Raw genomic sequence first — 27864 nt, 5'->3', positions numbered from 1 at the left:
TCTTGCAAAGGGTTACCCATGCCCAGTTATACGATTGAGCTTGTGACTCTAGAAGATAGTGTGTGTATCGAGTGTAACATGGAATGGAATGGATTGAAATTGTTACGTTGGATGTGACTTCAGCAAAAAAAGGTCATGTGAGAACTTAAATTAAAATCATTAGTGCCAAGAAATGAATATGATGGTAAAGTATGGAAATTATGATGAGAGTATGTGAAGTGTGAGACAGTTCCCTGTCATCTATGTGGGAAATAATATGTCTGTAATTCGGCATAAAGCCTCCATACATGGTGTATCCATAGGACTGAGCTGTTTGTGTCTACTCTCCTTAGTGGAGTAGGTAGCCATCACTCTATCAGGAGTCTTATACAAACTGCATACAGGATCTGAATACTCAGTCCTCAGAATTTCATTTGTATCTCATTCTTGTTGCAAATCACATGTGCGGTTCACTTTAATAATGTCTGTTCTCTGCTATTTTCCACATAGTCCTAAATAGAAAACAAATGAGTACCAGCTTAATTACAACTTTGGTGTTCAATGATATTAACACCCATTACTGACTCGCTACGTCATTGTTCTATTATCTGGATGGTGTAGGAGAGTATTCAACTCATCAAAATCTTTCAGAATGGATCGATGATCTAGTCTCTGTTATGATGTCATAAAAAGCAGTTCAAGTCCCATTCTTCATTCATACCATTGGGTATCAGAGTGTCTAATCGATCAATCCAATACGCTTCACATTGTCCTCTTAGTTTCTTCATATCCTGTCTTGGATCGCGTTGTTCTATGACCTCTAGTATTTGAAATGTCAACTGTACCACACTGTTTTTTTTTCTGTGAAGTATCTGGCAACTGCTGATACCATATTCTTGTTTCTGAGGCATGGCTTATGTTCGTTGATACGTATTCTGATCTTGCTCCCTGTCTCTCCTACGTAGTAAATGCTGTGCAGGCATCTAATGAAGTATATGGTATTTTCAGTGAGGCATGTAGCAAAGTATTGTAATTGGATCTTTCTCCTGTTCTCGGATGGGAGACTACCGCTCCTTTAATAACACTGTTACAGCATCTAAAGTTCACACAGGGGAAGGTGGCCTGCTGTTTTGCTCTCCTTTCGATTTTCCGGACTCCTTTAGTGTTTACTATTGAATTCCTCAGGTTGTTGCTCCTTTGGTAGGTGAAGACCGGCGGGTCAGAAAACAACTTCTTGGTCCTGGTGTCACTTGTCAGTATACTCCAGTGTTTGGAGATACATCTTTTAATCTGTTGGCTCTGTGTAGAGTATTTAGAGATGACCACCACTGTGGGCGCTTCTCGTTTAGCTTTATCTTGTAGTAGACTTGCTCGCGTGCATGTTGTCACCTTGGACGCAGCTGCTGAAAAGGTCTTGCTCTGGATAACCTCTAACCTCTGCAGGATGGAGAGATGGTATTCCAGATACAGATACCTTGCCCAGTTCAGATACTGGAAAAAATGGTGCCCATCCTGACACAGTTAGTGAAGAGGGATAATAAAAACACAGAGGATCTCAAAAGGGTGCCAGAGGAGTTGTAGACTAAGGGGCCCCACGATGTAGGGGTACTCAAAGGGATTGGGGCACTCCCTATGGGGTGGTACGCACTAATATCTACACTACTATGGCCGATCGGCCTCCCGTCTGAGGATGCGTCCTATACACTCAAGATTCTATCCCTCCCTTTCCGTAGGTATGCACCACTATGCAGCATCTTCTTGCACAGTTATACTCAAGTCCTAGATACCCTTGAGTCCCCTCGGCACCGAGCCTCCAGCACGGGCTCACCCCTCCCCCTGAGTGTGGGACGGCACTCGGAACCAGGGAGACCTTTGCTAACTCTGCGTCTGCAGGGGCTCCTCAGTGATGTGCGGGAATCAGGTCTGCAGTCGCCGGGCCCACACCCCCAGGGAGGCAGGCCTGGATACCCTCAGCTGTCTGGGGAGGACAGAGATCTTGCTGGGGCCTACAAAAATGTAGTTAGGGGTCTACGAATTAGATCATAAAAAACACATACTCACAAAGTGAAGCACACACTGGCAAGAAGCAATGCTGTGTATTACAGCTGGGTAAGCATGAATCAAACAGAACAGTGGATAGGCTCTGATCGAAAAGGCTGACATCTGAATGGGCTACGAACAGTTGTTTTATACCAGAAAGTGCAATGGTCGGAAATCCATCGAAACACTTGCAATTTAGTAATTCACTTTCTCTATGTTTCCCAGGGATTTCATTGGATCATTGGTGTCACCTCCTCAAAGTTATACGTTGATTACTGAAGCGTAATTAAAGCAACCAGTTCAACAGTTTCCCAACACATTACCTCCCCATGTGGTACCACATTTATTCACAGCCCACCCCGGAACAACTTGTGATTAATGTAGCAACATTTGTGCTGACTGACGGAACTTGAATACACTGCCATTGGTCAGCACCATTGGGAACAGGACACACAACACCCTTTAGATAGTGGGAAAGGGGACATTCACATGATGCCTGCTAGATTGTGACCTTTGCGAGCCCTGTGGTGGATACTGTGAAGGCTGATCACCTCCCCACAGCTCAGGAACGTACTGTCTGGACGGAGTGGCATTCCTGGGAGAACCTATCAGTGTTCCTTTTTCCACAGCCGTCTGCCAATGGGCATCAGTTGTCATGTGACCGGCACACTGGTTCAGATTCACTCCCCCTCCACCTTGTAGGGTAGCTAATTTGGCTGACCACCCTGTAGTTACATCATATAGTTCTAGCTACGTCGGCTTACTCGTGTTGAGCAGCTTGAGCCCCCACGCCCCTTTTGCAGATCCCTAGAATACTGGTCATATGCTTCGGATTGAGGTTTCCCCGGCCCAGCCTGCCCTGAGGATTTCCCACTGCGTGTGCTTATGATGATGCTATTTTTCTCTTTCATACATACATGTGATTCATGTAGTCCCTAAATCATCATATTATTGCTTAAAAACTTGTCAACATTGCTTTGAAGATAATGTACAAACCATTTCCTGTCATTATCCTATGCCAAATTTGTGTTTTTGCTTTGTCATTCATTAGAAACCTATGACACCCAGTGTAGTATTTCGTACTTAGCCTAATAGTTCCTGTATAATGCCCAAAGTTCCAGTATAATGCAGTAGATGGTGTTTCAAATTTTCAACACTCCAAACTGAACGAAGACAAAGGGCCTCATTACAAGTATGGAGGTAGCCATGCCGCTTTTACCGGCATGACTACCCCCATACAGGGTACTGGGTCCCAGGAATTACCGGGCCATTCTGACCTTGGAGGGCCCGTTAATTCCCTTTCCCGGGATCCGGACCCGGTACATCCCCATTCCCATTGAGCCCCCATAGGGCTGAAAATGGATCGCAGACAAATCAGTGGACAGTAAAGCGAGTTGGAAAAGGAAGGATAGGGAATATAAAGAGAAAATCAAGTCAGTCAAGGCTAATTTCTTTAATACCGAAATTGAGCATGCTGATAACAATACAAGTAAACTTTTCAATGTTTTGAAAAGCATAGAAAAACCTGCTTCTCTTACTCCCCCATTTACTCCATCCAAGGAGGACTGCAATATGGTGCTTAATGCATTCCAAGCCAAAACGGAAAAGGCGAGGCAAAACATTATAAAGGCCAGATCTACCCCTAACCAGGAGATCCGCCCCACTGAAGGGAATGTACCTGTCAGGGAACAACTCTTTAAATTTGACCCCATCTCAGAAGCAGATATGCTAGAGGTGATGAATAACATGAAACCCACTACCTGTGCGGAAAATGTCCTGCCCCCTGGCATTATTCTTCAACATAAGGATATATTTGCTCCCATCCTCCGGAAAATAGTGAATGCGTCATTTCATGAGGGTTTGGTGCCTACAGATCTGAAGAGAGTCACCATCACTCCTCTCGTTAAAAAAGCGGGACTAGATCCCAAGGATCCCGCAAATCTTCGCCCCATAACTAATTCGAATTTTGTTCTCAAACTGCTGGACAAGGTAGCCACACAGCAACTCCAACATTTCGTCGAAGATCAGGAGATTCTGCACCAACAACAATCCGGCTTTAGAGCTTCCCACAGTACTGAAACAGCTATGCTGGACTTGCAGAATCAGATGTTGACGATGCTGGACGACAACAAATTGGGGATGCTGATGCTTTTAGATCTCAGCGCAGCATTTGATCTAGTGGATCACAGCCTTCTTATCAAGGCGCTTAGGGAGAGCGTTGGCTGCTCAGAGGGAGCTATTGATTGGCTACTATCCTTTCTTTCCAACCGCCAAGCGAGAGTACACTGGGGTAACAGCTTTTCCGATTCATGCGACATCATATTCGGAGTGCCCCAGGGTGCTAGCTTATCCCCAATGCTTTTCAACATATATATGCGCACTCTGTGCACCCTTCTGGTGAAAGCCGGAGTGTCATTTACTAACTACGCAGACGACACCCAACTCATATTGGAGTTGGGGGGCAGGAATCACGCCACAGATAGCGAAGTGCTCACCAAGGTTTATAAGCTAATTGACGACTGGATGCAGGCAAACTGGATGTGCCTGAACGACTCCAAAACCGAATTAATGTTGTTCGGCTCCAGTCGTCGGTTGGAAAAACTGGGGGCAGAATATAACTCTTTTCAAATTAAAAATGCCATTATCCAGGTGGTTCCCAAGGTGAAGACCCTGGGCATGATGGTCGATTCAGTTGTCGACTCTCACGCCCAAACTAACTTCCTCCAAAAAAACACAGCATACTATCTTAGGCTTATGAAAGCAATTAAACCACTGCTTAACGAAGTAAACAGGGCTACGATAGCAAGAGCCATCATTCTCTCACGGCTCGACTATGGGAACGCCCTGTTGTTGGGGGCCGCTTCCAAGGATCTATCCAGTTGTCAGGTTATCCAGAACAACGCGGTCAGAATAGTAAAAAATCTGAAAAGGAAAGACCATGTTACCGAAGAGAGGCTAGCTCTGCACTGGCTCAGAGTAGAGGAGCGCATTAAGTTTAAAGCTCTCTGCCTGGTCCACAAATGCCTTTATGGCACAGCGCCTTCCTATTTGAAAACACACTTAAGGCCCTACAACCCCACCAGAAACCTACGCTCGGGTGGAAAATGCCTTCTGCACGTGCCCAAGTTTAAGCTAAAAACAGGGCTGGGCAGATCCTTTCTTGTGCTGGCTCCTAAACTGTGGAACAGCGTCCCGGAATCACTTAGGTCTGAAGTCAATCACTCAGTTTTTAGGAAGAGGCTGAAAACACACCTCTTCAGATAGGATCGTGGGCGCAGGACCTCACTCTGAGACCTCGCCGCTCAATAGCTAGCTGTACCATTTGTCCGTCTCAAACGGGTTTTCCGTTTTGTTTGTCTCGCAGTCTCAGTGTTCTTTGTACAAGCGCCCTGATGCCCTTGGGCTATCGGCGCTATATAAAAACTAAATACATACATACATACATACATATAATCGACTTAATGTGCCAATGCATTTCAGAGTATACAGACTCCTTCTTCAGGGCAAGTCTTAATTGAAACAATGTGGACACATAACGAAAATATACATGTGTGAGTCAATAAAAGAAAAGTAGTTGTAACACATACCAGAATGTAGAATGTTCAGATTGGTGTTGAAATGAGAATTGGGGGATAAACAACAAAAAACTTCAATGAGTGATACAAGTAAATGGTAAATCATTGTGGAACTATGTAAATTAAGTTACAAACGGTACCTCTATTGTAGTGTGTAGCCAGTGTAGCTTTTAAGATGTCAGGCGTGTTGTTAGCATCCTGGCCTGCTAGATGGTCCCGCTAAGGACGCCTGGTTTTACTAGACTTCAATTGCGGGACCCGCGAGCAGGCCTCATAATTGAGCCGGTAGAGGGTTAACGGCGCGGGCAGCTCTACCGGCGCTATTAACCCTCTACCGCACTCGTTGTAATGAGGCCCAATGACACCTGTTTTCCATACATATCTCACTCCAGACTCCAATAACTTCTAGTGTTGTTCTGTTTTAAACTTGAAACGTAAATAATCCCATATTATTTTTTGGTGAGCATATTCTTGCACATGTGTCGGAGCATTATCCAAAGTTGATATGCAAGGGATATACTCCTGTGAGAAGGGTTTGTGTGGCTTAATGAACCTTATTTTGTTAATGTGCTTTCAGCGCAACTGATCTTTTTATCTGTGCTTTTAGTTTTTTATCCTTAGTGCCCACCTCAGTATTATGTTTATTTTTCGTGGTCACTTGATTCATGCACTTTTCCACAATCTGTTTATCAATTTTTTTAAATGGCGGTTCCCCACCTCACACCCTCCCTTTAGCCCACCCTCCCAGCCGCCCCAAACCCTACCCCCTCACACACAATATATATTTTTTTAAACAATGAAAAAGACAGAGGAAAAGTGCACAAAGTGCTCACGGATAAAGTGACCTCGAAAAACAAACATGATATGCCTAAAATGTCAGTCTTAAAATGGTTTAACCAATGTGTTGCGTCAATATGGACGTGTCCTTTGTATATTTTGCACCTCAGAACAAGCCATATGTAAGTAACTGCTGCAAAACAGTATGTTTATTTGCAGTATTTTATTATCAAAACGTAATCACCTCTTTATTAGCAAATAATGTATAGTTGTTAGGCCAAACTCCGCTCGGATGTATTGCACCGGTAAGCCTTGAGCACCAGAGAATTGATTCTCCAGTATTCCTAGATTTTTACAGCATTGTTGCGACCTATCTAAATTCATAGAAATTAATTAATGGTTGTAAACTGTAAACCCTATGATTCAACCAAAAGGTTCTAAAAGCAGCCAGGTTTTATTTAATTGCTCATTTTACGAGTCCAAAAGATCTTTCTGCTGCAACCTGTGGTCAATGATTGCTCTGAGATATTTATGTGTGTAGAGTACAAAGGTTTCCAGATAAAAGAAACCCGCGTCCCCTGCACACTATCAACAAAGGCCGTAGCCTATATGGAATGTTATAGGGTACTATTGGTAACCTAATTGCTTTTCACAAGAATTGTTTTACAATTTCAGTAATTTTCTTTGCTTTGCTATGACTGCAAAAGTGTTCTGGAATCTCCCAATTAATACTTGACAATTGCATCTGTTTATCAGAAAAACAGTAATTTATTCAGATTTTTAACAAAAGACATTAAAAAAAAATATGTATATTTATAATCTGGCCCAACGCGTTTCAAGTATCAATTTTCACTCTTCATCAGGGGCAATGTGTTCTGAATTCTTTACATTAAGTTTAAACTCTGGAGAAAAAATAAATTAAATTAATAATCTAATATTCATATTAATGTTCATATGTGCATTTAGAACAAAAACAAGGTACTTCATTAATCAGTTAGAGGCACATATAAATGTTAATGTATACATCATTGATTCATTCATTGAAATCTATTCCAGTTACATTGCTCTAAACAAAACCCTTAAAGTAATGAGATTTGCTAATGCTAGGAGCCTATTAAGATAACAGACAAACCCATCTTAATCAGGGAAATTTCTTTGTTCCAATTGTGGTTAAAAAATAATTGATTTTGGCTTAGAGCTCATGCTGTAACACACACTTGCTTAAGGAAGTAGACACTCTATTGATAGCTTCTATGATAAAAAAAGACCTTAGTAGTGATGACTAGTGCAAGAGGTACTAATAAGAAGGTGGAACTTACTTATGCAAGTAATGTAGGACTCCACAGGCAGTCATCTAAGGCTTCTGTGTGGATAGAATGTCCCATTCTGTCAAATAAAGTGAAAAGGAGAGGATATATTGTGAAATTGAGCGAACATTGGCTATGAGGCTCAATGTAGTGACAGAGTGCCGTACTTACAAGTAAAAGAAGATGAAAAAGCAGGCTTCCTATAGTGATGGTCACCGGAGACTCTCCATCCGCTTCCAAAATGAAAATGGAAGCGGATCGAGTATTTATAGTCGCGGGTGACGTCACCCGCGCATGCGCATGATGACGTCACACCACGGCCATGTTTACTGATTGGTTTACTGAATCTGATGACGGTCGCAGGTGACGTCACCCGCGCATGCGCGCGATGATGTCACACCGCGGCCATTTTCTTTGTTTACATGTGCGATATGTCTAAATGCTGAGAAAGGAAGAACATAGTGAATCCAACTAAAGATAGAAATTCGTATCTGTATGGCGTGATGACGTAACACTGCCGTCATTTTCTTTGTTTACCTAAGTGTGTGATGTGTCTAAATGCTGGGAAGAAAAGAACATAGTGAATCCAACTTGAATTAGAAATTAGTATCTGTACAAGAGGTCTGACCGGGTATTAAAGTAACATGGTAATGTTAACCATTTAAACTCGTGGTAACGGTAATGGTAAAGTAGTATGTATCAGACCTAATCGTGCTATACCTTAGTCGAAAAGGGAAGATAAAAGAAATTAGATAAGCTAAAAATAGTTGGAAAAAGAGGTGGAGATATTAAAATGTTTGTCTTAAATTCAAAAGAAGCTCCTTTGCCAAAAACAATCGCATAAACATTACAACTTAGGCTTTGAATACAGTTTGATGTAACCCATTGATGGGTGTACAATCTTATTGTTAAATTATAAACTCGATTAGTCTCTTATGTATTCCCTCTGAATCTTGTAACAAAGAATTTTACATAGGATGTTAATCCTGTTAAGTGACAATGAGGTATAGTTTCAGACATAACTCTGATATGTAAAAATCTCTACTTTAGGTGATCTCTAAAAGACAGATTAAAACCAAGGGTGGTCATTAAAAAAGAAGAGATACCCTGGCTATGTTTGCAGACATGTCCACATGTTCACAAGTATGGACCTAAATAATACTCCTCGTTTAGCCCCAAAGGGTGCTTTGCATCTAACTTTTGTATCCAATAAAGTTCTCTTTGCGCTAAGAGTTTTTGAAGGTCACCTCCTCTTGGTAATGGATGAACTACTTCCAAGACCACCATTCTCATTTGTGAAATATGTTTTTGGTCTCGATAATGTCTGTAGACCAGTGACTTTACATTCTTAGTTCTTATGTTGGACTTGTGTTCTGTCCACCTTTCTTTCACTTTCCGATTTGTTTTCCCCACATAATACTTGCCACAGGGGCAGCGAATTGCATAAACCACATTTTTAGTATCACATGTTGCATATTCTCTCAAAGTAATTTTTTTGCCTGTGTTAGGATGTCTCACATGGTCTCCTTTTATGAGATTATTGCAATGTTGGCAATGTAAACAGGCAAATGTTCCTGTTTTCTGTTTAGTTAAAGTGGTCTGTGTTGGTCTTTTTGTTTTTTCAGCTTTAATAAGTTGGTCCCTGATGTTTCTTCCCCGTTTGTATGCCATCATGGGGGGATCTGGAAAGAGTTCTTTTAGAGTATTGTCTGTTCTTATCAGGTCCCAATTCTTGTAGATGATCCTTTTCACTTGAAAACATTGACTGGAATATTTCAACGTGTGTATCAAACTTTTGCTTTCTTTCTTTGTGTTGCCTTGGAGGAGCTCTTCTCTTTCTTGTAAATTGGTTCTGACTATTGCTTTGTCCACTGTTTCTGCTGGGTACCCTCTTTTTAAGAATCTCTGTTTTATGATGTCATATTCATTCTGTAGGGTAGCTTGGTCCGATGTTATCCTCTTGAGTCTTAGTAGTTGGGTGTAAGGTAAGTTTTCTTTTAGATGTTTAGGATGAAAGCTGCTGTGATGAAGGCAACTGTTTACATCTGTTGGCTTTCTGTATATCTTTGTCTTGAGTATTGTCCCAGATCGTTCAATCCTGACATCCAAGAGGTTGACCTCAGGTCTCCCTATCTCCATAGTGAACCCGATCCTGTCATTGTAGCTGTTTAGCGATTAATTAAATTAAAATTGATACTCGAAACGCGTTGGGCCAGATTGTAAATATAAATATTTTTTTTTAATGTCTTTTGTTAAAAATCTGAATAAATTACTGTTTTTCTGATAAACAGATGAAATTGTCAAGTATTAATTGGGAGATTCCAGAACACTTTTGCAGTCATAGCAAAGCAAAGAAAATTACTGAAATTGTAAAACAATTCTTGTGAAAAGCAATTAGGTTACCAATAGTACCCTATAAAATTCCACATAAGCTATGGCCTTTGTTGATAGTGTGCAGGGGACGCGGGTTTCCTTTATCTGGAAACCATTGTTCCATGCATCTTCCCCAGCCTAGATACCAAGGCTGAGCATCTCTCCCCTGCACCTCAAACAGCACTATACTTTTGAACTAATCCCTTAGAGCCATTCTTTTACTTACAAGAAAACCTATATGAAGACTGGGTGTGCATGGTGATTATCAATTTTTCTCATATTTATAATGTGTGCCCTCCTCAAGCTTGGACCTGTTAATGGTCCAGCCATATTGCCTACTTTTGTTAGTGCCATCATTACTTTGGGTTTCTGTGTATTGATAACCAAGGAATGCTTTACAGTAGCATGTGTAATCTAGCTGCTTTTGTAACCCAGCAGGAATATGATCCATTATGATCATTTCATCTGCATAGTGGATCTTGTAAGATCCTATTTCCGGCAGATAATCAGTATCTATTTCCAGGGCATAGGCCACATCAGCTGAATAGAGATTACATCGAGTTGGAGCTAGGACACATCTGTGTTTTAGTCCTGCATGTGTAGGCATCTGTTAGCTCAGGAGTCCCTCTTCTGGTTTAGTTGTATTGCCACAGTAGTGTTATCTTGTAGTGCAATCAGAATCGTAAGAACTCCATTTGAAATTCTCCAACGTTGCAGTTAACACCACAAAAATCAGGGGTGAACGGTATTGTATGCTGCATTTAAATCACGTTGTGTCACATAAACAAGGCTATTGTAGGCGTTTTGGGATTTTTCAACACAAAAGAGGTGGCGGCTGGAAGGTTTAGAATGATTCTTAACCTGAGGCACAGCTCTGGTCAACCTTCCAGACCATTGTTCTTCAGCCTAAGCCAGGCCATTACAGAAGGGGAAAGACCATATGCAAATCAGGCTCGGTCCAAGAGGTATTGCCAGAGGTTTAAGATTAATCCTAAACCTTCCTTCCATCACCTCTTTTGTTTTGTCTGGCTTTTTCAATACCAGTTACCAGTGTCAGCATATTAGTTAGTGTAGCGGAGACCTTTCTATAGCCAGTTCGTTGATCAGGCAATAACAAGTTGGTATCTATCTAATTACTAAGCACATTCAAAAGTTTACGCAAGAACACCTTTGCAGATGCATTTAACATAGCCAAAATCCTGGGTCTGATTTGTCACCTCTTTTATACAAAGGTGCAATGATACTATGTCTCCAACTATCCTGGACATTACATGAGGTGAAAAGCCAATGCAGTATACAGCCCCAGATTATACAGCCATGTTTTAGCAACGTATGACAATTGCCATCTGGGCTGGGCGCAATAGAATTTTACAGTTTTTTATTACTATTATTAGCTCATCAAGACTGCCCAGATAATGCCGTTTAGCAGTTGTATTAGCAGAAAAGCCAGTAGTAGATCTTACACCAAGAGTCACAGTAGTATGCTGTTCCCAGCTTTGTTTTGTAGCCCCAACCTTTAATGGGAGGTCCTTACTTTCACCACATACTCCTTTCCAGAATTGACTAGAGTTATTAGCCTTCTTAATGCCAACCATTTCCTGCCAATCCCTAGTTCTTAATAAGCTTTTGTGTGATTTAAGCAATTTCCTATGTGTTATTTTCCTGGTCTTGTGTGCTGTTATTAAATTGTCGTTAGAATAGCTGCAGGTCATAATATGTTATAAATCTTTACGTAATTATATATTTGCCTTTAAAAAGTCAATATCAAACTCATGTTTTTGAGTCTTGTTCAGTTTTAGGAGGCAATTAGGCTGAGTACTCCTGCAATCACAAGATTTAGTCAAAGTATTGTAAGGGTGCAGAAGGAAGACTCGACATGGAGGGGAGTTGTTATGGCGGTTGGCATAAACCCTTATTCAAGTGAAAAAACGAAGAAAAAAAATATCTTGGCCTAATTCCAAGAGGGGTTTCCCTTCCTCAAATAAAATAACTAGTGTCACAGTCACAATGTCAAAAGCAAAAGTCCCTTTGTCCAATGTCAGAATCCTAGCTCTGTCCCTCACACTCCAAGTTAACCTAAATAAACAGAAGGTCTTCCTAGCCCAAAGGAGTGACTCCCTTCCGCTGGACAAAATGACCGTTTTGGAATGTTTAGTTCCTCAAGTATTGGGGGAATGTCTTGCTTCCACAGCCTTCCTCGGGCTTCTCCTACAGTTCATCAACTGCTGGAGGATGTCTCCCTGCTCCAGCCTTCTTCGGGCTTGTGACACAGTTCATCAATTGGTGGGGAATTATATCTGTTTCCCAATTGGCCCTTCAAAGGCTTCTTTTGAGTCTGGGTTCCCGACCATGAAGGGCAGAACTGGTTCCTTTCCACCAAGCACTGTGGCAAAGAAGAGGACTTTGGATGTGTCTCCAAACTGTAGTGGGTCCCTAACACTGGTTGGCGACGTGGTGTCCTTCTACCAAGCACTGCAACGAAGAAGAGTGGCTTGGATTCTCCACCAAGTTGTGGTGGGTACCTGGCCCTGGTTGCTTCCTACCAGGCACTGCAGCGAAGAGTAGTGGTTTGGATGTTCCTCCAACCTGTGGTGGGTCCCTGGCCCTGGTTGGCAAATCTGGTTCTTCCTACCAGGAACTGTGACGTAGAAGAATCGTTTGGAAGCTTCTCCAAACTCCGATGGGTCCTTGATCCTGGTTGGCAGACCTAGTTTCCTTCACTATCAGGTCTCTTAATCCCAAACACAGACTTGGGGATTACTTGCCTGCCAAGCTCTGTGTTCCTCTCCATTATTCTCACAGTTCTCTTCATGGCCTCTTGATGTCACATGCAAACTTGGTTTACTCCCCTGCCAAGTACTGTCTTCATTTATTTCACCCTTACAGTTCTCCTTATGGTTTCTTGATTTCACATACAGACTTGCTTTATTTCCCTGGTCTTCATATGCATCTTTCATACAGCTTTCTACTTGGTATGTCCTTTTCTTGTAACCATATGCATGTTGTTAGAGTTTCATTCAATTTGCTTCTCAGGGTTTCCTGCACCCTCTGTGGATCCCCAACCGCAGGCTCAACCAACCAAGTACCTTTAGGGTTTTGGCTGCAGCCCTCTGGCCGGACACAGGCTTCCCCAGTGTCATTTTCTGCTTTGCCAGCTCTCATTGGCTTGCCTCAGCGTCTTTCTTCTCTCCAGAGCATGTGTACCTGCAGTGCTGCACTGCTGGAGCTTCCCGCAGCCAGCCTCCTGGTTTTCTCAGCAGATCCATTGGAAATCTCCTCTTCAGGGTCCCCGCGCCTGGCTCTGCTCCTGCTGCCTCTGCCTTCAAGCCTCAGTCACATTCGCGGCTCCTCTCCGAAACATGTGACATTTGGGTTGTTATGTCCATTCCTATCAAGGTCTGCAATTGGAAGCTAGGCCGTTCAGTTCCTTTGAGTGATCCCTGCGGATCCGTGGCTCTTTCTCGTGTCAGTCCTTTCTAGTTTTGAATCACGATATTCACCCCTATTCTTCCTTATCTCAGTCCTGATCTGGTTATGATTTTGTGACTCACTAGAGGTCTTCCTAGTCTTAGTACTTGGTGACAATACAACATGGAGGTATTTGAATAGAGTTTGTTAGGGATGTGAGAAGGGGGACTAGGTTCAGGTGAGTGGCTGGGATACTACCTCGTTCTCTCCATGTCATCACTGATTTCATTGGGATTTTACCTTCTCATGAGATCCACCCACAGGGGGACTCCCTGGCCTCAAGGAAAGGGGCTTCCACCAAGGGAGAAGTGACACCTGAAGATTCGTCACAGAATCTACAAACTCAATGTATTGTTTCATATAATTCTCATATTTATTGTATTCCGAAGGACAGTCAATCATTATGTATTCCATCTCATGAATCTTGATGTTCGTCTACTCTAGATTTTCTACAGGTTCATCCAAGTCAGTTAACAGAATTATTAATCTTGACTATATCACTTCTGTCATATACATCTGCACGCCCTCATAATCACTGGCCAAGGAAATGATGATAGGTTAGTGATCACTTTCTTTCCTAACCACAACCCCCATATCCTGTATGTGTTTAAAACCAAGGCCACTAAGAAATATATGTACAATAGTAGATGCTGTTGAGCTAGTAACTCAATTCTCTAGAAATAGGAGGTTCATGTTAATACAAATTCTAAAGAAAATGTTTGTTTTTATACATGTTTGTTTTCTTTCAATATTAATGCGTTGTATTTTCCGTTTTAGGTTGCTTCCTTTTTTGCTGAATTGCGTGGAAAGCATGTTGTATTTAATTGATTTTTTCTTTTCAAATCAACTCCGTTATTTGCATGGCTTTTTTCACTTCATATTTTTGACCAGAGATTTATTTTTATTTACTTTTTTTAGTAAACAAATGAAAGTATTCTGTACTCAAGTTTCACTCTTCATGTAATTTCTGCTTTTATTAAACCAGCCATTTCAACATAGATAACAACCTGTGACTAGTATCTATTTCTCCCCGTTTGATCCAGGTCACCTCACACAGGAAGACGCGGCCCACTACATCTCAATCCTGAGGCAGCCGGAGAAGGAGCCACCAAAAACCAGAGACAACCGGCAAAGGAGGAAAGCCCCAATCTGCAGATGAACACCCGGCAAAGGCGATCCTGCCACTCTGTCAATTAATTGCATTTCAACACCACCCCTCACGACGGAACCCTCCTTCTTGGGGTCCATGACTAACTTTTTACAACTGAATTTGTGCCCAAATGAAACCCCCTAGATGGAGCAAAATATGTCCACAGTTTTAAGTACTAGCCAACAAAACATTGTGTCATAAATGGTTCCTAGACATAAAATCGAAATCAATAAAATCGAACGTCAAAATGTCGAAAAAATAATCTCCAAAAATAAAAAGTCGAATTTTTTTTTAATACGTTTTTTATTCGAAATGGGGGGGGTTCCCCCCAACCCCCCTTTTTTTCTATTTTTTTTTATTTTACCCCTTTTTTTTACTTACCAAATCCAAAAAAAATATATAAATAATAAAAAAACAAATTCGACTTTTTTTTTTTCGACATTATTGATTCGACTTTTTTGTCATTCGACTTTTTTTTCGATATTATGACTGGACACCGTCATAAATGTATTACATAAAGTTTCACTTCTGCAATCCGAGATGTTTTTTCTTCTTGGTAATTGGTGGAGGATGGTAGATGACAATACAGCAAACACATTATTTAGGAAACGGAGACAAAGAGTCAGGTATTATCATTGCCTACCATCTACAGGTGCAGAATTTTAAGGTCAAGACTGTGTGGCTAAAAATAGTACAACGAAAGTTACACTTTGGGTTCTGAATTCAAATGGTGGTAAGGTCTATTAGATAACACAAACATAACATCAGGGAGAGCGCACATGGGGTAAAAATGCTGCAGGGGAGTTGGCGTGGTAGACCCACTTTGCAAATTCAACACTGGGGTCAGGCTGCACAAGATATGAGGAAATGCTGATGCACTGAGGAGCCGCCTACAAGAGAAATGAGTGACGGCAATGCATAGAAACATTGAGTAAATTACAGTAACTCTATGAAGCCAGGGTAATTTATATTGATTTCCTTGAGATCTGCAGGACATAAATGGTAGGTTCTGGCTTAGCCCTCTACCAGTCTCAAAAGCCTAATTCCCATCCAATTCTAGCCTTAGTTAAGCCCTCCAGCTGTTAGGCCTCATAGGCCTAAGGAAAAAAGGGCACGACACCAGAGGGTTTTCTAACGTCTTCTTTATACGGAAAGCACATAGTACTAACTTTCCCAAACCAACTCCTCCCCTTCCTTTTCTCCTTCCCCCCACGTGATATGCCTGTCCCTTAAAGTCCGGGGGTAACATTACACCCGGACAAATCTTCAAATGTCCGGCTTAACACTTTTCCATGAGGTGAGATGGTCTGATCGTGCGTTGGTGTCAGGCACTTCATTCGCTGGGCATGGCGTCTCAAATGGCTCTGACACCCAGCAGGGGAGTTGCTTGGTCTGGAAAAGACCCAGGGCTAAACTGATGTCGGAACTGTTGGGACTGGGGGCTAGCTAGTCTTTTGGCTGTAGCTCCTGAGATTCTATCCGGGGCTACAACCAAAAGATCAGGGGCTATAGCCCCTTTAGCCCCCCCCTAGCAACGCCCCTGACACCCAGTGACAAGCTTCTTTGGGGGAACCCACGGGTCATCCCGTGGCTCAGGATCTGGTTCAGGGGGAGGTAGTTCACAGTCCTCCCTTTTAACAAGGTGTGTGAATTGCGAACTATTTCTCGTGACTTCACAATGTGCATTTTGAGCAGTCACCTTGGTACCTTTGAAGGCAACAATACACTATCACTATTTCATCTGCAGACTACAACATCGGTGAATGGTGTAACCTTTACATCTACCCAATATCTATAATCTACTTGTAAAATGTCCAACACCAAGGCTAAAAAAAAGCTTTAGGTTTGTTTTGATAATGTTTATATTGACAATTGCTGCTTTGTATTCACGCTTTTCACATTCTACACACAGGTGCGAGGAGACTTTGTAGTTACATTTGGTTTTGAAGAATAATGTGTAAATCCGTGTAAGCATTTCTCTATATGTCATTTTGATGAAGGATCTGTGTGACACGAAATGCATTGGACATGACGCCACTCTCCGATTTTTCTGTATTTGAATGACTGTTTATAAGTTAAATTCTATACTAATGACATTAGTCTGGTTTACCATTTGTGGCAGCTTTTAACACCCAATGGATACACGCAGCACCAAGGAAGATGTCCTTGGTCTGCTATCAATCGAACCCAATGCTTGACATGTAGCGATATGATATGGCATTTATAACGCGCCTATACACAAGTGTTTCAAGGCGCGACGAGGCAAGGGAGGGGGAACAAAGAGAAGACAGACAACGATCCTACTAGGCCAGGTGACATTCAGATCGCGCAAGTGCATGGGAAGGGGGAAAGTGCGGGGGGGAGGGAGAAGGGTGAAGTGCAGTACAAGGGATAGTACAATAAATAAGATGAATAAAAACGGCCCGTAGGTGGCAGTGTATGGTAAGTGCAGATCATAAGTGCTGGTAGGGGGCTGTAAGGATACAGAAAAACAGTCCCCAAGTGCAGGGGTTGCCAGGGAGGCAGTGCAGGTGGGCAACTGGCGTGCCTGGGCCCAAGATCAGAAGGGAGGCCAGGTATCCAGTGCAGGAACTGTCAGGAGAATCAGCAGGGGAGAGGGGAGTGAAAGCAGAAGCAAAGAGGAAGGTTTTGAGGTGCTTCCGGAACCGGAGATGGTTCTCCTCAAGTTTCAGGGAGGCAGGAAGGCTGTTCCAGAGGGAGGCCCCTACCGAAGAGAGAGATCTACCACCAACTCGTTGCTTGGAGAAGCAACTGACCCTGAGGGAGTTAGAGAAGAGAGGTCGAGAAGGCAGATATTTAGGAAGAGAGAGTTGAAGGTATTTCGGCCCCAGGCCCCAGAAGACCTTGTGGACAATGCAGAGGGTTTTGAACTTAATCCTCACAGCCACTGGGAGCCAGTGCAGAGATTTCAGTCCTGGAGAGATACGATCCCTGGGCTTGAGGCCAAGGACAAGTCTTGCAGTCCTGGATAAGTTGCAGAGGGTGGATTGTAGAGGCAGGCAGATTTAGATAGAGGCTGTTACAATAGTCCTGCTTGGCGAGAACCAGGGCTCTGGAGACAGTGAGCTTCTGGGGGAAGGAGAGGAAGGGAAGAATACCTCCATGGTTTCCTTGAGCAAACGCATGTTTTTGAGTGTCCCTGGTGGTTATGAGGGCCGTATCCAGTGCATCTTGCATTGCGTAAATCTATCTACGGGGTTCTACGTGATTTCGCCAACCTATTTTTGGTCGTGGTACTTTTCATCGCCGACCCTTTCATCGCCAACATTTTTATTTTTTTTATTTATGGGGGGGCTGCGCCCCCCCCCCCAATCCGCCCCTTACTTAAATAATCATACCCCAACCCGCACAAACGCCCCTCCTTAAAAAATAAATTAAAATAAAAATGTTGGCGATGAAAGGGGCGGCGATGAAAAGTACCACGACCAAAAATAGGTTGGCGAAATGCGTGTATACCATCTACGGATGGTGCCAATAGGTCTTTACCCTTAAAGGAGAGGTTCAACCCTCAATCTAGTGTGTTTTGTTTAAATGACAAACCGCATAGCCATGCTTACCCTGCCACAGATTCCTCCAAGGTCAGGCATTCAGCTAAGGCGTCTGCATGGTTTGCACTCAGAATTTGGATAGCTGATAGTCTTGAGATTGTTACTCTTCCGTGAATGTTCCCTTAAGCTTCCATCTGTGTGGGCTACTTAACAATGTGATTGTGCTGGAATGGTGTTAGAGTGAATCTGTCCAAGATTAACAGAATCGAGTCCGTGAATTATGATTTCCTGTCAGGCGGAGCCCACCCTCAACACACAGTTGCAGAAAGCACAAACAAGTGTGCAGGTCGAGTGGCTGTCTGCATCATCGGATGGGATCCTGCATGCGCCATCTGCCTTTCTGGCTTCCACTGTGGCTGAGCAAGATCTCTGCCAAGCCTACATCATGTCCCCCTGGAATCGTGCATCCATGGCTATGGAGTAAGCTATGGCGATGGAGTAATATCAGACATTTGACTTGTAAGGGGGCAAAGACTGTCAGATTAAGCCTCCACCAAATCAAAACATTGCCTATGTGATTGTGGAAGAACCATGTCAAGAATAGATGACCTTCTTCAATGTCCCGGGTCAATGTCTTTCAGAAGGGGTACAAGAGAGGCTCCAGGGCACCATTCCCAGGTATGGTTTGGGAGGCAAAACCAGATTAGGACCAGGACTGTGGTATTGAAGATAGAAACTGGCCAGAGGATGGAACTTTGATATTAGCTTCTTGAAGAAGACCTCCATTTCAGGACACTTCATAAATGTTCCATATGCAATGAGGACATCAGCATTTCCAAGAGATGCTGTGTATGGCAGAGATAGTAATGACAAAGGATTATGGGTCTGCCTGCGAGTGAGAGTCAGCCCCAGTGTGCAATTGTGGGAATAGAACAGGCAAGAATGGAAACCCCACTGGCTGCGGGAGGGTGGCATCTGAAGTGAGAGGAAGGCTCGCACGTCCAAAAACCAGGCGTAGTAGGAGAACACTCAGCATAGGAGAAGAAATAACACGAGGCCCAAGAGCAGAGGGTCCGCCTGATGTATGCAGCACTAGTAACTTGCCCCAAGGAAAGTGGAAGGAGAACGAAAATCAGAGGTTCTAGGGCGTCCCTACTCAGTAACACTGCCCCTCGGGGATGACTCATGTGCCCAATGGCTAGAAGAAGCCACAAAGAATTGGTTGGAGGGTGGAATACTCCTCCACCCAGCATTGGGTCACGTTCCTTCCAAATATTGTACCCATAGCCGTCCATGAATGAGGCAGAGATTCGATAAATCTGATGTCATCCTTCTGAGGCACTCATGGAAGAGTCCATAATCTAACCTTACCAAGGCGGTCAGGGAAGGGCCATCTTAAGGAGTTTTGGGGCCCGTGCACAGGCACGCTTGCGCACCCCCTTCCCGAACCCAAAAAATGAAGGGATACAGAATCTCTGCTCGTGTCCAGCCTCCCCACCTCAATGCGATCACAACTCATAGCTTCAAAGGCTGCGCTGCAGCAATCAAAATACTCCCGTCCAGTCCCCTTACCCTAGTAGGACTTACTAGATTCTGAATATTAAACAAGTGGCATTTCAAGGGCAACATTAGCCGTCCACGACGAGGGTACAGGATGCATTTTAACAAGCATTGGCAAAGTCAACAGTTTTGCCTTTGTGCCGCTGCTCTCCTACTTCAATGAAAATGCATGAACGTTTCTGAAATTAACCTATCTTGCATTGGGCATTCCCCTGAACCTAATGGAAGATCTTTCATGTTTGCACTTCTGAAAGTGCATACCATTTGTGGTTTCAGGATGCGCATTGAAATGCACAAAATTCCCCCTTATATGTGCAAATGAGCAAAGGGAGTGTCAATGTGCATCGGAATGTGAGCATCTAAGATGCATACATTCAGAAAACCTTTGTGGATTTGGGTGCACTTTTTTTGGCACAAGTAAAGAAATATGCCAACCCATCTCATCACTTGCGCCAAAAAAGATTTGAGAATCTGGCCCACTGTGTGTTCTACAGTGAACGCAGAAAGGTTTACAAGGTTTATTGATCAGACTGTAGTTGTGAACAACATTCAGCAGCAGGTTTAGAGCTTGAGCAGAACACCATAAAACATCCTGGCATGCTTTGTTGATAATGGGCACAGACTTCTTTGAAGCTGGCAGCCATGTGCCATCCCCTCCCTCCACCCCCTCCCGACCCCCAGGTGTGGGCCCGGGGCATGAGCCCCTTTTGCCCTACCGTAAAAGCGTCTTCGCGTTTTACTAAATGAATTGTTGTTGTAACTTTGTACGGACTTGAATAGCTTTGTTTATTTATTTACGGTAAGAGTGATTTTAACCTTGAATGGTTTATACATTTATCTATCATGTTAAGTTGAGTTTTTTTTGTTTTTATGTTATGTTATATTCTTTTTGATGGTGTAAAAAGTTTAATGTAAACTAAAACGCACTAAAACATGGTATTAATAAAAAACGTAACAAACTGTGCAGAGAGATTCTAAGGGGGAAGTCTAAAGATGTAAAACCTATGGAGAGACATTAGGAGTTACGAAAGAGGGATTGTAATATCATGGTTCACTGGATTCCCTTGCTCCTTTTGTTTGTTTGGGCAATTAGGTGGCACTTTAGCGCCACCTATAATGTTAAAGGATATTTGTACCGCGCACTATCACCACTAGAGTGGTCCCCTGGCGCTCTGAAAAAGGGGGCGGGGGGTGAGTTAGTGGGAGTAAGCTGGAAAAATGCAAGAGAGCAGTGATGTGCTGTTGGCGGCCTCAACCCAGAATTCCGTTGGCTGGGCTTGGGGGTGGGGGGGGGGGTGGGGCAGGGTTCCGGTCGGTTGTCGTGTGCGAGTCTATGTGTGGTTTGTTTTGTTGTTGCAGTGTAGTGAAGTTTGTGCGGATTGTTGTGTTATAGGTTTGTGGTTGTGTTATAAGCTGAAACTATTGAATTAGAGTAAAGATACAGAGAAATTGCATATGAGGAGGGACACAAAGCTTGCAGGTGTTTGGTTATTTGTCCACCTATGGCCATGCTAACCCCTACAGCCATTCCCACCAAGTTACTGCCGCTTCCCTGCCCAAAACACCTCCTTGTGGGAACTCTGAGTTTGTTTTTACCAAGCCTTACCATCAAACGTTGCACTCTAAGTGCCTGCCAGTGTTTTTTCAAAGCCGTCTTCTGAGAGTCAAGGACTTCATTGGAGTCGTTAACGTGCTACTTACTGGTGTAATAAAAATGCTTTAACCAGTTCCTCCTTCAGCCACTCTATTTAAAAGCTCTACGAGTGTCTTTAAACTCAAGCCCTGCTAAAAACAAGCACTGGCAAAGCCAACAGCTTTGGCTTATGCTTAAATATTAGGTATTTGCCAGGCACTGATATCAGATTCCCAGGTACTGTCACCATTTTGCACCTGCTACCATCAATAGTCAGTTAATACCATTAAAGCAGTGCCTGGCAAAGGCCTTTCCCATGCCTGCACAAAAGCCCAAACTGTTGGCATTGCCAATGCTTTTTTTTTAATTCTTTTTTTTAGGTAGTGTGGTTGCCTCATCTAAGTGACCACAACAACTTGCTTCTCCTAGTAGGGATGTGGGTGCTTTATACAGAAAGGTGCAACTATTCTTGTTTAGTTCCCTACAGTCATTCACTGGCTCATTTAAAAAAATTGTTTTCATAACATTGGTCCATGACAGATGAACACGGTTCTGCAGATACAATGCGTTGAAAGCAATATTTATGCAACTCGTTTACCACGAGTAAACTCACTTTACAGTATAATCTATTCAGCCTGTGTCAATGTTGCCATGGTGCACAGTTCTCACTTTGTGAAATGGCGAAAGATCATAATGCCCGCCTGATAGCCAGAGACGTAGCCAGGATTGTGTAACTAGCGGGGCTTGAAGCCAATGTTTTTGGGCCCACTGCAGTTACATTAACATCTGTAAATGCTCACACAGCGCTGCTGAGTGGGCAATTACAGGTTTTGGGTGGCCTTTGCCCGCTCAGGCCCTACCCTGTCTACGCCTCACCTGACAGCTTGTATATGACCTTGTTGTTCAGTACAATTTCACCTAGAACATGGCCGCTGGCTTGAATGGGACATCTTCGCATGACAAACTTTCCTCTGGGAAATGGATGCTGGCTTGCAAATGACCTTCTGGCACAACAATCTGTGTCCCAGAAAAGGATGTCCAGTACAAAGTCAATCTGCCGTTTTGATGGCCCTGTTTGAAAGCGTGCTATCAGATTTTTAAAGCTTTATTTTGATAGGATTAGTGTTGGCCTTCACTGGGCCATGTAACGTGTCCCCAAATAAGAACGCCGGAGCCAGACTTCGGTTAACCTTTCTTTATTCGCCTTCTACAAACTACTAAACTTCCCTTCCCCTGGCCCTCCCCTTCCTCTACACCTCCCGTTCCCTCCCATTGTCCTGCGCCCTCTTCTCCTTAAAGGGGCCATGCTCGTTTTCCCCGGCAACACCTCCCCCACACTTAGCGAGGAAGTTCGTGGGCTACATTTGTTCGATCAGCCGCTGGGTTTTCTGTGTGGCCCGTTGGGGTCTTCCCGGCGATTCCCGGGTTTCACCTGCTGTTTCGACCCGTAGTCTCTCGGTGTCCTCACTCTCTGGTTCAGTCCTCGGTTCTTTAGTTGCCTCTAGTTCTTATAGGTAAAACTTCCGGAAGAATGATGCATTCTGCGTTATGTCGCCTTGTTCTCCTGTGGCTGTTATCATCGGCCCTTTGATGGCTGTGACCAGAACCGGTTCCGGATTATAGCAGGAGTCTGTCTTCTTTTGCTGTCTTTGTCGCACTAGGACGTTTCCCCTATTGCGAGCTGTTGTTCTCTAGCTCTTTTCTGGTCGGCCCACTCCTTGGCTTTTTTCTTCTCTGCATCCCTTTCTCAGATCTCGGCGTCTTGTTCTGGGATGTAGTCTTCCATTTGGGGTAGGCGGGTCTGTGGTCTATATCTCACCATGAGTTCTGCAGGTGTTTGCCCTGTCGCTTCATGGGGTGTGCTCCAGTAACTCCATAGCATTCAGCATATTTCTTGGGGTTGTGGCATATAATCTAGTGCCGCTTTTTGTCTGGTTTGCTTTATATTATTTATTTTCCAGCCAACGATTAGATGGACCCATCTATATGCATATATACTCTTCTGATGAACTAACTTGGGGTTCCGATTAATAATATCTTTGAGCTGTACTATATCTATCACTAGGATAGAGACTACGGGGTCATCCATCGTATTGTACACACACAGAGTTTCAGGACTAGCCAAAGACATCCACCCCGAGTTAACGTATAACCGACATAAACAAAGGACTAACGTCTATTTAAAAGTCCTCAGTCAAGATGGCGGCCGCCCACTCTCCAGAATACGAGAGTTAACGCGGATAGCCCGAACAGATACCAACAACAGGTAAGATTTTTTGGTTTTCGCGGCCGGGTAAACTCTAGTATTAACTTGAGCGTAACCAGAAGTTCACTACAAACTCGCGGTGAGCGCGAGAATAACGACCAGCACAGTCAACTTTTCTACAATACCCCCCCCCCTTTGCCTATCCTTTTAGGTACAAACAAGACGCTTCACTGAAAGGAAGCCCGAACACGATATCCAGTCCTATTGCAGCCTATACTAGCGAACATGGGTTCTCATTAAACCTACTCACGGTAAGACCCAAGACTATTCGATAATTCTTTAGTTATGCAACTCGCTCTGTGACTATAAGGACATGAAGGAGTAACTCCCTTTCATTTCCAAATAGCTCCAACGGCCGAATGAATCAGAATGATGGCTATACAGTGAGCCCTATCAATCCATATTATCTTTGGGATCTGTAATTTACGGCCAGCCTAATCCTGCAGGTAACTACACGCTGGTGATCTTCTAACAAATTCGAATTTCTAAAACTACTGGAGTGACCTTTTCACTATGGGTGACTTCTTACAACCTCTCAGGATATTTCTAAATTGATTGCAATTTTGTTTGCAGGGCGTATACCCCAAACTTGGGAATCTTCACCTACAGAAGCCTTAATCGTGCTTTAACCAAGCCTGCTTCTGAGTTAACTCCACAGATTGGACAAGGTAATTGTTATTCCTTATCCCCTCTAGAGATAATTCTCTGTATGAGACTATAGCAATAGTAGCCTTTCTCTTTCTTGTTGTCTTTTTACCAACAGTTACAACTACTCGAAAACACCCCAGAATTAGCGTGTACACTTTCCACAATCAGTCAGAAGAAACTTCGGCTTAATAGATTCAAAGTATAGATTGTGGGTTTTTAATTCAAGTGACAATACTCCTGATGAATGTTCTGCACTAATTGATAAAGAACAGAAACATGTCAAGACAATACAATGGCTAATTATATAACCACTGTGAGACGATAAATGTCTAGATAAGGACAATACTAGACCAGAGACAAAACACTTTAGGTTCTCTGGAATACTATTGATCAGATTTGTATTGATGTTAATCTTACCTATATGGTCACGGTTTGTCACCTTTTTAGAGTGTTTTATCAAGTAATGTTTGATGAATTTGTAATTTTTTATGTCTTTATTAAATACTTAATGTGTCTTAATTAACAGTTGATGTTTAATGATTATAACTGTTGTGTAAACTTTAGCAATCTATCTCTTGTTTAATTAGTCTCTACCACCCAGAATATCTTTCCAACATACTGCTGGCTTGGGGCCACAGCGGTGTGATCTTTTGATGGTGGAAGCCTAGGTGATCAGCATGTTTTCAGAACTCATGCCCCTGGAACGAGGGACCGTTATCGGTCTTCACTGTGGTAGGGATCCCCCATTCACTGAACAGTTTGTCTATCACTGGGGCTACGTGGTAGAACGATGTCGACGGTACGTGTTTGATGAGGGTAAAGCGGGAGTATTAGTTTATTGCGACAAGCAGATGTTCTCCCCCTTCGAGGGGCCCGTAGAAGTCAATGGCAATCCTCTGCCATGGCCGGTCTGGTAGGGATACTATCTGTAGTGGATTTGGGTTTGTTTTTTGATGCAGCTTTTTGGCAGGGCTTACAATGAATTAGCACATCTTCGACGATGACGTCCATGTATGGAAACCATACTTGGTGTCTTAGGATTTTCTTGGTGTTTTCAACTCCTCTGTGCCCTTCGTGGGCTATCGTCACTAACGCTTTCCTGAGATCTTTGGGGTTCACTAGTCTGTTGCCTCTTAGTAGTATGGCTTGCTCTGTTGTTGCAAGTTCCTTTTGTATCTTGGCTAGCGTGCTAGGTCATTTCTATCGACCTCCCCCTCTGCAAAGTATTCCGTGTGGATGTGTTTCCACTTGTTCTCTTTTGTGAGGCGTACTGCTGCTTGTATGGTGGGATCGGTCCTGCTCCTGGCAGCGAAGGCTTCCAATGTGATGGCGGCAGGGAGAGCGTTTGTGGCTAGATAGGAGATGTAGTGTTCAGCCTCGTAGGCGAGGGTGTGGTCTGTTATTTCTTCAGGGTGGCGGGAGAAGTAGTCTGCCAGGAAGGCATCCCCTCCTGGCTTGTGTATGATCTTTTAATCGTACCCCTGGAGCCTAATGCCCCACCACTTGATGCAGGGGGGCATTTCGGCTTTGGGGTTGCCGAACAATAACAGCACCTGGTGTTCGGTGATGAGGTTGAACATCCTTCCTATCACAAAATTATGGAATTTTTCACAGGCCCATACGACTGCTAAACTCTCACGTTCCGCTTGAGAGTAGGCTCTTTCTGTGGGCGACAGAGCTCTACTGGCATACATGATGACGTTGCGGTGGCCGTTGTCATTAGGGTCAGATTGGGCCAAGATAGTGCCAAAGCCAACCGGGCTGGCATCGACCGTGTTGACGGTGTCCCAGTTTGGGTCGAAATAAGCCAGCTGTCGGTGGTTTGCCAGCTCCTCTTATGTTGCAAAAAGCGTCTTGGCACTGTTTGTGCCAGTCAAACAGAGAGTTATTTTTGAGTAGTTTTCTGGGGGAGCGGTGGGGGGTCTGTGATGGTGGCATAGTTATGGAGGTATCAGGCGCAGTACCCTGCCATCCCTAAGAATGATCTTAGTTCTGCAACGCTTGTGGGGGCGTGTAGGCTGGTGGTGCTTTGATTTTTTCGGGTCGCTGTGATGCCTTTGTTGGAGAAGATGTGGCCAAAAAAACGTAAGCTGGTTTTGTTGATGTTGCACTTGGGTCCGTTAAGCGTGAGACCGGCAGTAAGCAGAATGTTGAACACTGCCATGAGTGCCCTGTCATATTGCTCTTGGTTTGTTCCGAAAATGAGGATGTCTTCACTGTGATTGAGGGCATTAACTTCTGGGGATATCAGCTTCCGTATTGTCTCCTGAAAAATCTCTGCAGCTGAGGAGATCCCAAAGTTAAGGCGATTGTATCTGAATAGTCCTTTGTGGGTGGCGAATGTGGTAATAGGTCTGGAGGCGGGATCTATGATGAGCTGGTGTATCACTGATTTAGGTCTAATTTGGAAAAATGGGTGGTCTGGTTTAATCTCACAAGCATGTCTTCTATGCTAGGACCAGTGTGTGTCTCCCATTGGATGGCTGTGCTCAGGATGTGCATGTCAACACACAGGCGCAGTCGTCCGTTGTCCTTTGGGACTACAGCGAGGGGAGACACCCACAGGGGGGTCCTTCTATCCTTTCGATGATGTTGTTCTGTAGGAGTAGCTGTAGTTCCTTCATTACTTCTGCCTGGAGATGGAACCCGACTCTGCTGGGGTGCTGTGGTACTGGGGTGACGCTCAGGTCAATGTGTAGGCTGATGAGTTTTTTAGCATGCCTACCCCTTCAAACAGTTTGGGAAAGAGTTTTGAGGCTGTTGATGCTGGGGGGCTGATGGGTGACGGAGCGTACCTCTTGCATGCCCGGTGGATGGTCTTGGATGACTTCGACAGATCGAAGCGGATGTCAATGAGGGCGAGGGCCCGGGCTTTTCGGTAGCTGAGGAGCCACCGTTCAATGGAGGGGCTCTGTATGACATAGATGGCAGTGGATATCGTGCCACCCCTGTGGGATAGGTCGCAGAGGATCTGCCCTTTTGACTGCAGTGGTTGGGTTGCTCCCCACTGGAAGATGTGGGCGTGGGATTTGCACAGAGGGTACGACGCTGAAATGGCGTGGTATAGTTGGTCATTCATAACATTGACAGTAGCCCCCGTGTCCATGACGAACTGGTTTTGGATGTCTATTTGTACGGCGACTCTGGGTGCTAGGGAGTCGTCGGAGGAGGTGCTGAGGAGCCTCACGTATTCCCTGTCATAGCCGTCATGTAGGTAGGGTGGGCTCTCTTCTGCTGACAGTGGTGGTTGTGGGTTCTCGTGGGGGTCATGTACCGGTCTGGCGGTGAGGGGTGCACCATGCTCGGGAGCCACTGGATAACTTTTCGGGTATGCATGTTCCAGGCCAGTGGCGTAGTTTGGCGGGTCGGCATGGGGCAGTTAGTCGTACATGTCATATTTATGTCTGTATGGTTCAGTGTAGAGGTCCTTCATTGCCTTATTACTTCTGGGCGCATAGCGGTCATGGTTGGGTAATTCGTGATCCTCTCGAATGTCCGTCGGTCAACGGGTTCCCTTGGCTGTTCTGAGAGTCTTGCGAACCCTGGTGGTGGCAATGGTCGATGAGTGCCAGGGTTGGG

The 27864-nt window shown here is 44.0% G+C and overlaps 1 protein-coding gene across 6 annotated transcripts in view; it reads left to right on the top strand.

The window, feature by feature from the left end:
* The window catches only part of FAM216B (family with sequence similarity 216 member B), a 515713-nt gene extending 497649 nt beyond the window's left edge, over nucleotides 1–18064 (top strand). For 4 of the 6 annotated variants that reach the window (XR_011281830.1, XM_069628995.1, XM_069628994.1 and 1 more), the window contains one exon: nucleotides 14563–18064. Coding sequence is in view for 4 of the 6 variants with exons in the window: in XM_069628995.1 (XP_069485096.1) it covers nucleotides 14563–14678 (116 nt within the window). In the remaining 2 variants the exon portion in view is untranslated. The remainder of the gene's footprint in view (nucleotides 1–14562) is intronic. The other 2 variants (XR_011281829.1, XM_069628992.1) reach the window with 2 other exon arrangements.
* Nucleotides 18065–27864: the final 9800 nt, after the last annotated feature.

This window comes from Ambystoma mexicanum, chromosome 12 (assembly GCF_040938575.1).
Source record: "Ambystoma mexicanum isolate Mex_15411 chromosome 12, UKY_AmexF1_1, whole genome shotgun sequence".
Classification (NCBI taxonomy): Eukaryota; Metazoa; Chordata; class Amphibia; order Caudata; family Ambystomatidae; genus Ambystoma; species Ambystoma mexicanum.
The sequence above is the reverse complement of the archived record's forward strand: the minus strand, read 5'-3'. Positions and strand labels throughout refer to the sequence as shown.